This window comes from Pollicipes pollicipes, unplaced genomic scaffold (genome assembly GCF_011947565.3).
Source record: "Pollicipes pollicipes isolate AB1234 unplaced genomic scaffold, Ppol_2.1 Scaffold_4295;HRSCAF=5057_pilon_pilon_pilon, whole genome shotgun sequence".
Classification (NCBI taxonomy): domain Eukaryota; kingdom Metazoa; phylum Arthropoda; class Thecostraca; order Pollicipedomorpha; family Pollicipedidae; genus Pollicipes; species Pollicipes pollicipes.
The window spans coordinates 5,364,864-5,378,827 of record NW_023596461.1 but is presented as its reverse complement, the minus strand read 5'-3'; the positions used below and the strand labels follow the sequence as shown (position 1 = coordinate 5,378,827).

At 50.9% G+C, this 13,964-nt stretch overlaps 1 protein-coding gene across 1 annotated transcript; it reads right to left on the bottom strand.

Moving 5' to 3' along the window:
* Positions 1-5,644: 5,644 nt before the first annotated feature.
* On the bottom strand, positions 5,645-12,270 carry LOC119096351 (uncharacterized). The gene is made up of 2 exons (XM_037219198.1): positions 12,213-12,270; positions 5,645-6,556 (listed from the first exon to the last, which is right to left on the bottom strand). Exons 1-2 carry the CDS (start codon positions 12,268-12,270, stop codon positions 6,219-6,221), a joined length of 396 nt encoding a protein of 131 aa, XP_037075093.1. The 3' UTR covers positions 5,645-6,218.
* Between the last annotated feature and the right edge of the window lie 1,694 nt (positions 12,271-13,964).

Below are 13,964 nucleotides of genomic sequence, written 5' to 3'. Positions count from 1 at the left end.
ACTCCGGCGGACATAAGCCGCAAATAGATAACGCCAATACGGTAATGAAAAAGCTCCTCAACGTCCGGCTACTTGAAAAAATTGCTGCACAATTTATTCTCTGAGTTGGAAAAGCCAGACAGGCTCTGTTCCGTAGTTCTGCATGGATGCCAGAAGGGACTTGATCTCATTGACCATACAACAGTAATGCAGAACATGCTTAGCATGGGACTTCGCTCTGGCCATGCAAAATGATTGACCTCATTTCTCTAGGACCAAAAGCGGAGGGTAAAGGCGCCGGATGGAAACGATTAACTGTTGGAAATAACTTGCGGCGTCCGCAGGGTACCTGGTTGGACCGGTTACATTCTTGACTATGATCAACGGTCTCGCTTCTGAGACAGAACATCGTTTGAAATATGTAGATGATTCCATTATAATACGAAACATGTCCAATTGACCGAACGGGGGAGTTTAGCCAGCTGGAAGATAAAACTGACAGACATGTGGATAATCGGCTGCAAGTAAGATGGTGCCTAATACTGAGAAGCGTCAGGTCATGCATGGTTTTACTGCGAGGAGACCCGTAATACTCCCGGACATCGTAATGAATAGGATCAGCTTACCAATTATTAGCAGTGCTAAGCTTTTAGGAGTAACATTATCCAGCGATACGACTTGGCAGGCACATGTCGATAAAATTGTTAAGAGGGGTTCGAAGGCCTTATATGTGCTTCATGTCATGACAAAATTCCGTCCAGCACAAGATCAAATGGTGAAAATTTACATCACGTATGTTCGACCATTGCTTGAGCACACTGTGCCTCTTTTCATCCCGGCGTCATCGGCCACCAAGCCCAACAAATGAACGAGCGCAGAAGCGGGCCCTTCAAAATAATTGCCAGGTATGACAAGGGTTATCAACGGCCTCTATAGATTTTGAAATTGAGAGCCCTTGCGGACAGGAGGAAGACGCTGTGAACAGCAACGGTTTAGTTTATTTACGGTTTGGACAGCAAATCCTGAGATCTCCAGGGCATAGGGCTCCCCCAATAAGAGAAGCAATCTCCGAAAGACCCACCCGACACGGCGACGCGCTACAGACATTCTGCTGTGGCCCAAGGCTACGAAAATCAAGCGCACTTTATATCACAACCCTCATAAACATGAATATCATTTCATCTAGTTGAGGGGTAAGCCCTCCACCACACTCACCACTGCATCCGTGAAGCCTAATGAATGTTAAAAGGTTACTCTGATACATACAATGATAACCTGCCTGTTATATGGGTTGATGCTCAAAGTCGTGCTTTTTCATAATATACCGTCTTTTCTCTCTCTCTTCTCTCTCTCTCTTCTCTCTCTCTCTCTCCTCTCTCTCTCCTCTCTCCTCTCTCTCTCTCTCTCTTCTCTCTCTCTCTCTCTCTCTCTCTCTCTCTCTCTCTCTCTCTCGTCATGCAACTCCTTACATAATTCTCACAGCAGATTTGGCAGTGGCTGGCCAAGATTCATCCGGGCAGAAATGGCATTGCGGTGGACCAGTGACATCATCCCTCCGTGAAAGCAGTTTTCGGACAAGTGCATGGACAAACCGGGAGCTTATCATCAAGAGGCTGGTGGTGATTTGGTGCTTTAGGGCGCTGCGGTATCGGGGCCATTTTGCGCCCACTCGATGACGACTATCTTTATCTGCAATGCCACACGATAAGTGTGCAGTCTACTAGTTGCAAGTGATATCACCGGTGTACTTACTGTGAGGGCTGGGCAAAGACAATGTCAAAGTCGCTGTGTGCCAAAAACACGAGCATATGCCCGAATTTACAGCATGGCGTTCGACTAGTTAGCCAATGGATAGGAGCTGGTGGGAAAAACCGTCGCCTGTTCACTGCAAGGCGCCCGCATTAGACAGGGACATGCTCCACAGACAAGCGGGCCCGGAGCTGTCTCACAGTGGCTCACCCTGGCGCGTCAGATAGAACGAGTGCGTTGCATGTGTATGACTTCGTTCATTTTCAGTTTGTTGCTGCTCTTATAGTTAAAGCCAAATGACCTACGTCATAATCAAGTTTAGACCCCCAACTGCAGATTGAGGCCGGCCGCACAGTTGGCGGTGGTGGAGGTGCACAACGTGCTTGTACTGGTTCTTTGTTCAAACGAGGTTGACATATAATATACTACCTAATAAAATATGCGTCCGTCTGCATGTCTGTTTGTCTGTTATCATCTTTTGCTTGTTAACCCATGTACCGGTTGAACAGACGGCATCAAGAGCCTGGAATTTTCCCAGCACGCGCGCACGAGCGGGAGGAATACAGACGCGCACGGGCACAGCCAGAGCCTTGGTAAAGGAGAAGGAGGAGGCACAGGTTTGGCAAAGGGCCTCTGACGGTGAAACCCCCCTCCCGATTAAATCACCGGGCACGGCTCACTTGGCTTAGAGTGAAGAGTGGAACGCGGTCGGCTTCGTTTTAGTCCTATTGTTACCATTTGTGCTAGAACTCCTTACATAATTATGATCATGTGATACAGTAACTCTAAACACTCCGAGAGTGCCTTAGATACAAATGCAAAATCCACCCATATTCACAGAGCGCGGTGCGAGTAATCACTTGCAGTACTCGTAGGTACTTGCTGCTCATTACCAGACAACTCATGACCGCTGGCGCTTCGGCACCGATGTTCATACTAACCACTCGCCAAGAGCTCTGGGGATTGCACAAGCTGCTCCAAATTTTGTGAAATCTTCACTTGAGGCATAAGTGGGCGGTCTTGGGTGGAATGTTCATTCACATTGATTTCCTGACTGTTTAAAGCGTGCTGGCGCTTTTCAATCATTACTGAAGAGTCACAGACATGAAAATGCATGGTTGGTGTACAACTTGTGGATAGTGAGTTAATGCAAGTGCTAATGCAAGTGAAGTAGGGTCGACAAGACACAAAGAAATAAATAGCTACCCAATGCCATTTTTTGCTGGTTGCGAAGAGCACTTAACTCAGTTCTGGTGAGAGACTTATATTTTGGTCCATGGCTCTAGAGAGCAACATACTCATCTTTTTAGATACATTCATGGAGGGGGGAGTGGGTTAACAAATAACTGTCAGGATGGAACAATCTTTGTCCTGACAGACACCTGGGAGTGAATCAGCTGAAGCAGTACATTCAGTATGAAGCTGACGTTTACTCATAAATTTGGCTGATAATTAAGACAAACAGAAACTATAGTGTTCCCATTAGTAACCTTGACCTTTATACGTTCTCAGACCTACATGGTAGCCTAACCTTTATTACTTTCTCAGATAGCTAAGTTATATTCAAATCTCTGTGTGCTCTCTACTAACAAAATATGCTGCCTGCCCTGTTTTTCAACTCTGAAATGCGGATGTCACCCATGGGTCAAAACGGATTGCTGACAAGATCATGAGGAATGATAGCTATGTTATAATAAGGTTGGGTTTTATATCACTATATATTTTTATTACCTTGGGAGAAATGGGAGCTCTAGTCTTCCGTGACAATATTTTTGATTGTCCGCTCGTTCATGTGAATTTGTCGATGTGAGCCATTCATGAGAAACTTTGACTGTGAAATCTGTGGCTACATTTGTTCGATGCAGTCCTTTTTGTACATTGCTTGGAATTCGAAAGTCCTGTATGCTATTGGCTTAGAGGTTCCTTTCTAAATTGATCTCTTCATCAAGCATGTGAGAGAATATTTAGTGATAACTCCCATTTTCAATGGCTTTCAATCCATTCAGTCCGTGCAAGCTGGCAAATTTGAAAACCCGGGCCGGTCCTTACCAAGCTTCGGCGGAAATTTCTGATCCGGTCCAATCCGTTAAGTGCTCTACTTGGCAGTCTTCGCCACTAATCCAGATACTCGGAAATGCTTGGAGTGTCTCCAGCACGCCGGCCTTCTGCTGCTCTCTGCTGCTTGCTGGCGATTCGCCGTCTGCGCAGTACTAGGCTCTCCTGACGCCTGGCGTTCATCTCCGTCAACACGCAGAATATTGGGTGATCAGCGTTTGTTTCCTGTTCACCGCTTCGCGGGAGGCATTAGCCTTGGAGCGATTTTGTCACCCTACTTCGCGAATGTGTTTCTACTTCCTCTTATAAGAAAGCTGGACGTCAGTGGTTTTGAAGCGCGTCACGATAGTTATCATGTTCCGGTAGCGTGTTATGCCGACAACAAACTCATCCTCTTCAGCAACGCGCACTATCTGAGTCGCATCTGTAGAATTGTTGAGAAGTTGGCCACAGGAGACCTTTTACACTACATTCCGATCCAGCACACTGTTTACTGAGTCCCTGCCTTCCTACACAGGATAAACCTTTCCTGTGGCGCACCATGGTGGCCCCCCACTCTTCTCCTCTTGTCTGGGAGCGCACAAGTCGCTTTGATCGCAGCGGACGTGGAGCGCATCTAGGTACACGCACACAGGTATCTGACAGGCATCTACCTTCAGAGCGGCAGTCGGACTGCCGCGGCGAGCGCGTGGCACAACCCTTCTCAGGGCTTGCGTGTCCGCGAATACGGGATGGGTTCGGTCTGCTGTGCTCACAAAGTGTTGTGGCCTGTTTCGTTCTTCGCGTCGGTTACGCTGAGCCCTACATGCTAAAGCCTTGCTTGCAATCTTCCCAGCAGGTCCTGATGGGCTCTCGGGGGGCATTACTGGGTCTACGTCTTTGCTTTGCGGTCAAGATTGGTGGCGGCTTGTCAACTTGGTCTGAGGGGAGCATGGACAGCTGCGTACTTTTTCCAGTGTGGCTCCAGTTGGGTGCGGCTGGGTCATTTAGATGAGACTTGACGGGAACGAAGCCAGGGGTCAGAGGTCAGAGGGCTACCCGTTATGGGTTGATTGGTGACGCGTCCACGCATATTAAATGTGCGCAATGAGTATGTACATAGTTGCGTGTTCTTGCATTGTATGTTGTCCAACAAGGCGTGAAATAAATGATGATGATGGTGATGTGCAATATATTCACACGATAGAGGTGTTGTGTAACTATCGCAGAATCTGTTTGAGAGCAAATCAAACCCCCAAACAGTCAAGCGATCGAAAGCGGATGTGGAGAATATTGTTCATGGTATGGAACCATATTTATAAAATGTATTGTCTTCTTTGGAGATGACGTCATGCGGGCAGCTGGGCACCAGGGCACGATATCCTCGAAATGACCTAGCGAGCGGGATCTTTACTGCAACGGATTTTAAACGCTTTTCATATTCAGCTGGTCTCACACCGGACCTTGAGCGCCACTTGCTCTGCGAGATATGTCTGCCACGAATAACATATCTGTTCAGCTTAGCAAATTAACGGCAATAGAGGTTCTGTTCTATGCCATGTCACGTCACGATGAAGCCTCCGAGGAAAAAGTTTCCTTTCCTACCTGTCGGAGCATATACGCTCGTCTTGATCGCGCAGCACGATCCGAAGGCGAACTCTGAAGCTGGGCAGGGTTTTAAACTTAGTACAGCACCTACAGGACCAGTCCAGCGATGTTTTCAACATGCGTTAATCCTCGTTCCTGGTCCGCATTACGATGTGGAACAGTGCGGAGTTCCTACACCTTATCGTGTATCGTGGGAATACGTTGTGAGAATTAGTTAGTAACCGCTTACGGAACACGTCTAATGCAACTTTCCTCCACTATACCAAGTTGTGTGTTTCACATGGTTTATTGGTCATTGCACCGCCATTTTCACACAGCACTATTCTGAAGCTTACACCATAGACGCTGACCTTCTGCCCGTGTCTCTCTATGCTTGTGATAGGCGTAAATGTTCCGCGCACCTAGTGCACGAGTAGCCCGAGTCTGAATCGTCTGACGTCATCATAGCACACATCCGGACTTTATCGCGACAACACACGTAACACGTTGGGCCACTACAATAACTGACTGAAAAAAGCATTGGGAGTAGAAGCATTTGCGTTCCGGAGGTCCTTTGCTGCGGGCGGCCGCTTTATTGGAGATTCTGGACATACGAGGGCAGCGATTTTCATGGCTGGGGCCGGTAAGGTGAAGATCATCTGCCTGCGTAGCACGCCTACAAATCTCCGTCGATCGAGGACGTCTGGGCCCGTCTCAACCGGCAGCTGGCTGCATCCCGGCACGCGCGCCTTCGCGCATGCCGTAGTGCGCCGACCGCCCCGTTCCTCACGCTGACCCGCCGCCCCGTTCCTCACGCTGACCCGCCGCCACGCCGTCCTCACGCTGACCCGCCGCCCCGTTCCTCACGCTCACAAGCGGCAGTGCTTCTTCAGACAACTGTTCCAGCCGTCGCAGTTGGGCACCACGCTCAGGTAGAACTGGCGCTGCTGCTCGGTGATCTCCTTGCTCGCCCTTATCCGCCGCGCGAGCTCTTCCTTGTTGACGCGTCCGAAGCCGTCGAGCACGCCAATGCGCTTGGCGATACACTGGCCGATGCTGTCGTAGACGGCGGACGAGAGCTCGAACTTGCGGCCGTCCCGCTGCGCGGCCTTGACCTCGCGCACGCACGCCAGCAGCGCTTCCGAGGTCTTGTGCGGCTCATCGCTGCGCAGCAGCTCCAGGCAGAACTGCTTCGACGCCGGTGGCGCTGCGGACGGCGAACAGGCGGGTGAGGTACAGGCGGCGCGCGGTGCGAGCCGGCTGCACGGCGCACGCACGTCGCTCGCGGTACGGAGACATGGTACAGATACCATGGACCACGTACCACGTGGTACAGAGACACGGTACAGATAGCCAGGACTGGAGCGACGCCAGAGCGCCAAAGGCGCACACAGGTGGACATGTGAAACGAGCACTGATAGTGTTCCTCGTATCGCACGCGTAGATGACTAAATCTGTGACACGACTTTGCACACAGTGAAAAGCGATGAACATGAGATGGGGCAAAGCAGGCCAGAAACAAGGCAGTGACATTTTACTGAGGCTGTTTGACGAGGAAAGTAGATGAAGTAACGCTTTCTGCCTGTAGATTCCTGTCCTCAAAACTAGTCTCGATAACGCTTTTGATTCGAACACATGTTTGCACGATGTGAACTTCTTGCGTTGAGGGGAATTATTGTTTGAGCAGCCCTGATTCATCCAATGTTGTCATCTTTCAACCCAATCTCAACGCCACACTTCCATCTTTTGCAGCGAGTAACGCTGATTGATATATCTATTTCAATTCAACGATTGATTGTGGTCATCAGGCATGAGTAAGATATCGCAGATGGCAGGCAGCCATATGTCTTCTAACTGAAAGGACAAACATTTCAGCAGGAAAACATTGACGCCGCTCAAGAGGCAACCAGAAAAGCAGCTCAAGACGATCCCGAGAGATAACCTTCAACTTTGCCAGTTGTGCTTGCCCACTTGCCCTACCGCTCGGTCGCGGCTCAGGCTGTCGTGGATATGACCACGTTACGACCGGTCCGTAGGATTGCGTGTAACCCGTACAATTGTGAATGCCTTCGGAACGTGTACCCAGTGGACTAAAAGGTATCTGGCAGAAGTCGTTTTGGGCACGGTAAGATTCTGGAGGACGGCGGGTACATTTTCGGTAAAAAAAGCTCCAAGGTCGAGATAAAGGGCGTCTGTGTTATTCATCCAGGGGCAATAGGCTTATGTCAATTTGAGCTGTTGGCAAGCCGATTCGGTTCATAACTACTGAATTATGTAACAGGAAATGTCAGGCAAAAAGCGTTGGCTCATATTGAACGCAGAGCTTCAGTGAGCTATGAGAATCCTGCTTAGACTTGTGTGATTTCTCAGCGAACGTGAAAACGCTCGTGACTGCAGCTTCCTAGTTATATCCGCCCTTCTACCCCACTCTCATTTCTTGCTCAATCCTCGCCCCGCCTCGCTCATGCGAGGCAAGCCGCGCACATCAGCCATGTGCGGGTGTCAGTTCCCCGTGACGGGAGCCCCCCCGAGCGCCCCCCCCGCGCCTCCCCCCGCCAAGAAAAAACCTCGAATGGTTCGCCGGGGGGGGAGTCGAATGTCATTCGCGGCCGGTATCGAAGAACCGAATTCACATCAGACAGATGAGAGGGACATCTCTGCTCCACTTTCGTAACCGGAGGACATTGCACCCCATGCTGTAGTCGACGTAAGTGCTTCACAGCACTATAGCCACCTCGTTTTTCCTCGACCCACTTGGCCCCCGTCCAAATACATCACGATGAAGATCGTGCGATTTCACACAACACCGGCGCCTTTCTCTTCCAATCGGTAAACAGAGATGAATCATGGCGCTCTTAAGAAACCGGTCTCGCCGGCGCGGGCGCACCACGCGCGAGCAGAGCAGGGGCCGACTTGCCGGCGGCCACCGGCGGCAAGGTCGCACCCCGGCCGGCCCGGGCCGCGCCGCCCGAGGCGGCGTCTCGGGCCGGCGCCGACGCCGCGCCGCGGCTGCGCGTGCCGTCCGCAGCGCCGCGTCACGCCCGGGTCCGGCCGGTGCCGCGCACGACCTTGGTGAAGGTGCCGCGGCGACGACAGCGAAAGGGTTGGCGTGCCAGCGCGACGGCACGGGTCCGCAGGCGACAGGACGAGCCCGAGCCGGGTGGAGAACCGGAGCACGAGGATCTGTGAACGGGGCATGTCCCCCCTGGCGGCCATCGGCAGGGCACGTATCAGTGGGCTGGGCGTGAGCATCTGAGAAATATCGTAAAACGCTCCCTGTTGGACGTAAACCTCTAAATCCCACGCCAGTGAAGTGCCTCCCAGCTCCTTGGATGAAGAACCATTTTACGAATCCCCTTCCAAAGCGCGTTGTGCGCTTCTTCATTTAGTGCAGGCCTGCTAGCTCTCTTCAGCTAAGTTTCCGTCGAGCTCGCACCGCGACGAAAGAGCGCACACTTTCCACCAAGCTGCGGTTCAAACAGACCGCATTCACCGCGCTGACGTCAGTGAATGTACCTTCCTACACTCTCTCCCTCTCCCCCCCCCTCTCTCTCTCTCTCTTGCGCTACAGGCGTCGTTTGCATTATCAGCACAGGAAGTTGGGGGGCCTTCCCCACCTCGAACATCAACACAGAACCAGGCCGCAGTTGATGCTGCACAACGGCGCCGTCATCGGGACTGCTGCACCTCCCTGGCGCCAGAGAGGGCCCTCTGTACAGGCACGGCCCTCCCTGGCGCCAGAGAGGCCCCTCTGTGCGGCCACGGCCCTCCCTGACGCCAGACCGGGTTCTATGTGCAGGTGTGGCCCTCGCTCCCTCACAGCTCAGCAGCGCGGCATGGCTGGAGCTGGCGCCGCGCCCTGCGGCGGGCTGAGGGCACTGCGCAGTTCTGCAGCTCCCTGCGGCGGTGGCTGCCCGCTGCCATGGTGACCCGGTTCGCATCTGTGCCAGGCAGCGTTCCTTGCGTCACTGGGCACGAGTGGGGCAACCGCGCGGCCCCAGCGTCCGACCCGGCCGCCTGGGGCCACTCACCGCGCCAGCGGTGCGTTGCGAGGCAGCCGACGCACCAGCTGTGCGCTACAAACGCACGTGCCGCACCAAGCGGCGCGGTACCGAGGCACGTGCTGCGCGGGAGGTACTACCGATACAACTGCCACGCGGGCGGCGCGGTACCGAGAAACGTGCTGCGCGGGAGGCATGGTACCGAGACAAATGCCGTGCGGGCGGTGCGGTACCGAAAGACGTGCTACGTAGACAGTACGGTAAAGATATGCCTGACCCACGAGCAGTACGGTCTCGGGATACTCGAACAAGTCAATCAAAATATAAAAAGCGATATGCGCATATAATTTTTTACCGTTAATGCAAATTCCATGTGATCAATTTCCCGGATCATTATCTTCTGTTTCCCTATATCCTGGACCAATGCTGTCTGCCAGCGCGCACCCGTGAATGCATCACTTCGAAAGGAGTCGAATTTCTACCCTGAAAGATGCTATCTGGTTCAGGTTTACTTCTTAAGATAAACGCCATAGTTCGCGGATGACACTTCTCTAATCCCCTCAGGAACCACCACAGACTGCACTAGGATCAAGGTGTGCAGGTTTGTCCGAACAGAGCGGCTGGGAAGTCACTAAGCTTCAAGACTTTCCCGAATGATCTAGAAATTAAAGTCGAAAAACCTGAAGAGCCCTCCCCACCTCTTCCTCGTGCAGCACAAGTAAAAGAACAAGCTGACTGTTAACCCCTGGAAGCAAGCAGCACATTGTGAACCACTGAGTGCTATTGGCGGACTTTTTATTCTCCCTCCTCTCTCCTTTTCATGTTCTGAAAGCACAAGCCTCTCAACATATCGGACACTTGGGCTTGCAATAGTCCGTTAACGGTGCAAGCTCTTTTCAGCCTGTTTTGAGCATGGCTTATAGCTGCGCGGTTTCGACGAGCGGCATTGATGGCGGGGACTCCCGGACCAAGCTTCTGCACGATCCTCGACGGCAGAGAAGTCCAGTCACGTCTCGCTTTCCTCACATTGCGACACGTTCGGCGAGGAGCCGAGGTGTTGTTCAGTCCGTCAGGCCGCTGGACGTGGCGTAAGCTCGCTCAACCGTCCTTGAGCCGCCGTCTCATTCGCAGTACACGGGCTGGGGCGATTATGTGGGAGGTAGCGGTGGTCGGTAGGCAGGTCAATGTGATAAGAGCATCACCACAGCCTGCCCTGTGTGGTGTTGACTAAGCCACTCTTTAACAGACAGCAAGGTGTAGAATGTTTGGTTTTTAATGGACAGTCCCGCGCTTCGTGGTAGTCCTGTTCTGCTTGCGTGAGAAAAAGAACTTAAAAAAACTGGCATTACGATCGCAGTGAGCTTGATAGCCTTTAGTGTTAGTTTAACTCGCAATGAAGTCAGGAGAACTGGTTATGCTCTTGCACTGTATCCCTGAAAACCTTTCTATTTTTTCGTTGCAATCTTTTAAACTGCTGCCAAATTTTTTCCAAACTGATAAATTATCTAGGTTTGCTAACTATCACAACGGTAACTTTTCAAAGTGTTGCGGAAAGAAGGTCGAAGGGTTACTATGCATACTGATTACAGCGACACAAGGTGCGGAGAGCTTAGCAAAGTATGGGAAGCGTATGATGCCTAATTGGTGGTCAGGTAAACCCATTACGGCCAATCAGCGGCGGACCAAGGGCAGCTGTTCTACCGTAACTTCGGCAAAATCATATGGTTACCGTACACACTACGGACATAAGTGAGCAGTGTGTGCTACAATGCACATACGAGAACAATACACAAGGAGCCCACACTTTACAGTGGTGTCATTAGCATCGGCCGACAAAATCTGGCGACAGCAGGCAAGACTCTACGCTATTCCAGAATGGCACCCGAGTTTTGTCAACTTGAAATCTTGCGTTACTAGACGCTTCGTTGTGCACCGTCAGTGTATTTACGAACTGCTTAAGCTTATCGCTTGTCGCAGCTAACCTCAGACGGCATTTTCTTTAATAATCCCCGTTCTCAGTAAACTTGATCTTCTAAAAACTGCCCACGCGCGGCTGACGTGCGACAAGCACATTCTGTGTCAAAACATGCTTGGATTAGATGTGACGTGTTCACTACTGAAGCGTATCTGTGGGCAGCCGTAGTTTCAGAAACAGGATTCATAGGTAATGACATTAAATTCGCAGAGCTTTTTGATTTCATTAAAAGACAGTCTTACAAGTTAAGCTGTTTTGAGTCACCAGTTTGTGACTGAGGGTGCTTGTGACATGATTGCATCTTGATGTGAGAATGTTGCAGGTACTTGCCACGCAGAGGAAACTACGAGGAAAACAAGTTAAGTGCTTGTTCAGTGTTATGCACGTTAAGTACTGTAATGTAATGCTGTTGATTACTATCGTATTCAGCATCCTGTCCTCGATAGCGTGTCTTATTCACCGGGGCACAAGACAACAGATTCCTGTTGGTGCCCTCAGTGTAGTAAGGGAGACACGGTGTTGTACCTCCAAGCTCTGAAGAAATTCAGGTTTCGTTTTGGGGAAATTAGGAGTTTCCTTTGGTAACTGCTCTTGTGCGTAAAATGAAAACCTGCGGACAGTATTATCTAGCGCTAACGTGGCGACGTTTGGTCTGTTTGGTGCTCAGCACATGTCGAGTTTATGAAGACGGCGTTGCCAACGAGGGAACCTTCGTGCTGTTTGGCACGCGCATGGCGAGTTTATGAAGACGGCGTTGCGAACGAGGGGACATTCGTGCTGTGTAGCACGCGCATGGCGAGTTTATGAAGAGGGCGTTGCGAACGAGGAAACCTTCGTGCTGTTTGGCACGCGCATGGCGAGTTTATGAAGAGGGCGTTGCTGCTTACCTTGGCCACTGACCGTCACGATCACAACACAGAGTACGAGTAGCCTAAACCCAGTCATTGTTCCGACTAGAATCCAGGCTGGTTGGCGTCCAGCCCTGTTATATACCGAGTTTGTGCCACCTGGCGGGGACTGGACGAAGCTCCCCGGCGTGGCTAACACAGAGACCGCCGATCGTGTGACGTGTGACGGTGACCGTGCGCTCGTGTGTGTGCTGTCGCTTGTAGCGTGACTGTGCGCGCGCATGCTCGATGAGTTTCCCGGATATGCATGCTAATCCCTCGCCTGGAGGGTGGTTGGTTAGTGCCTATTATCTCCGTGCTTTCGGAGGCATCGTTTGACACATTGAAGGGAATGTTCCACATTTGAAGATGTTGAAGCAAGCATCAGATGTGATGAAATAAGCTCACGCATAACAATTGGTACGCTTTAAGTGGAAAACACTGCTCTAGAGAGCACGATCTCTCTGTGTAGTAAATATGGTCCTCAATACGTCATTGTTCCTCAATGCGTGAATTTTTGAAACCGCACGGAGGAAAGGCAGATATGAATAACTTGACCGCTATACTTTTCTGGCCTTGATAGTCACACGACTGTTGGAATGGAAGGATTTAAATGGCGCTATTATGGCGTCACGCATTCCTGGGTGACCTTGAAATAGCCTCCCCGAAACATTCTGCACATCTTCATTGGCTTGTAGCTCGAAACTAGAGGGACTTAGCTGTTATGAACGGTGGGACTGTGAATGGTCTTCAAAAGGGCTTTTCCAGTTCAACGTCCCTGCACAAATGCGGATAACGCCCTTCAGACGAACTATAATGAGTTGTTGGTTGCATGAATTTCAAAGTTTTCACATAGTTTTAATTTTCTCCCTGATGAAGACATTGTTCTATGACACTGTTCCCAGAGGTTTGTAGACAAAAAATGTGAGGAACGCCAGCGACTTGACCGGCATCCATAGCACTGTTCTGCACCAGATGTCCGGTTTAGTGTCTCGTTTAGTGATTACAGCAGAGCATGCAGAATGGTCACGTCACAGACATTATCGATGTTAATAACCTTTGGGAACGCCCCTTATAGTCATGGCCACACCAGAGCAAAGCCTGGTGCTGACGTCAAATTGGCACACAAGGCTATTAGACACGGGTGACATGCGTCAGTGGTGAAAGGATAATGATTGGAAATAACGGCCACCGCAGACACAGCCTTGAACCTTGCCTGGAGTAATCTCGGTAGACATTTTGCGCTGCGCGAATATCACGGTGAGGATTAAGACCGCAGTTGTAAGGCCATCCAAAACCTAAATCATAGCATGTTATGCAGCCCCGTCAGGCAGCTTACAGCGCTGACTGAAAAACTTAAGTCTGCTGCAAATGAGCAGCGAAGTGAAAAGGAACCGTGTCACATGGTTGACATGGCTGGACAGGCCAGGCATAACGTGTGAGAACTACAAAATGAGACAAACTTTAGATTGGTATATTTTCAGATCGTTTCAGCTCGTGTCAACTCCAAAAAGTTTCGACAACACGATCACGGTTGGTAACCATCTCAGTGGACATCGCAACAATATCAACTGACTGCGACATGGAGGCCAAATCTGCTAGAGGGACGCCCCTTTGTGCTGAGCTCGTACATCATGCGTAGCCTGTGCCAATTTTCCTGTATTTTCCGCGCTTTTTCCGGCCCATTTCGTGCCTTGTTTGAGTACTGCTAAGACCCGGCTTCCCATCCATTGCCATATATCTCCTGCCTCA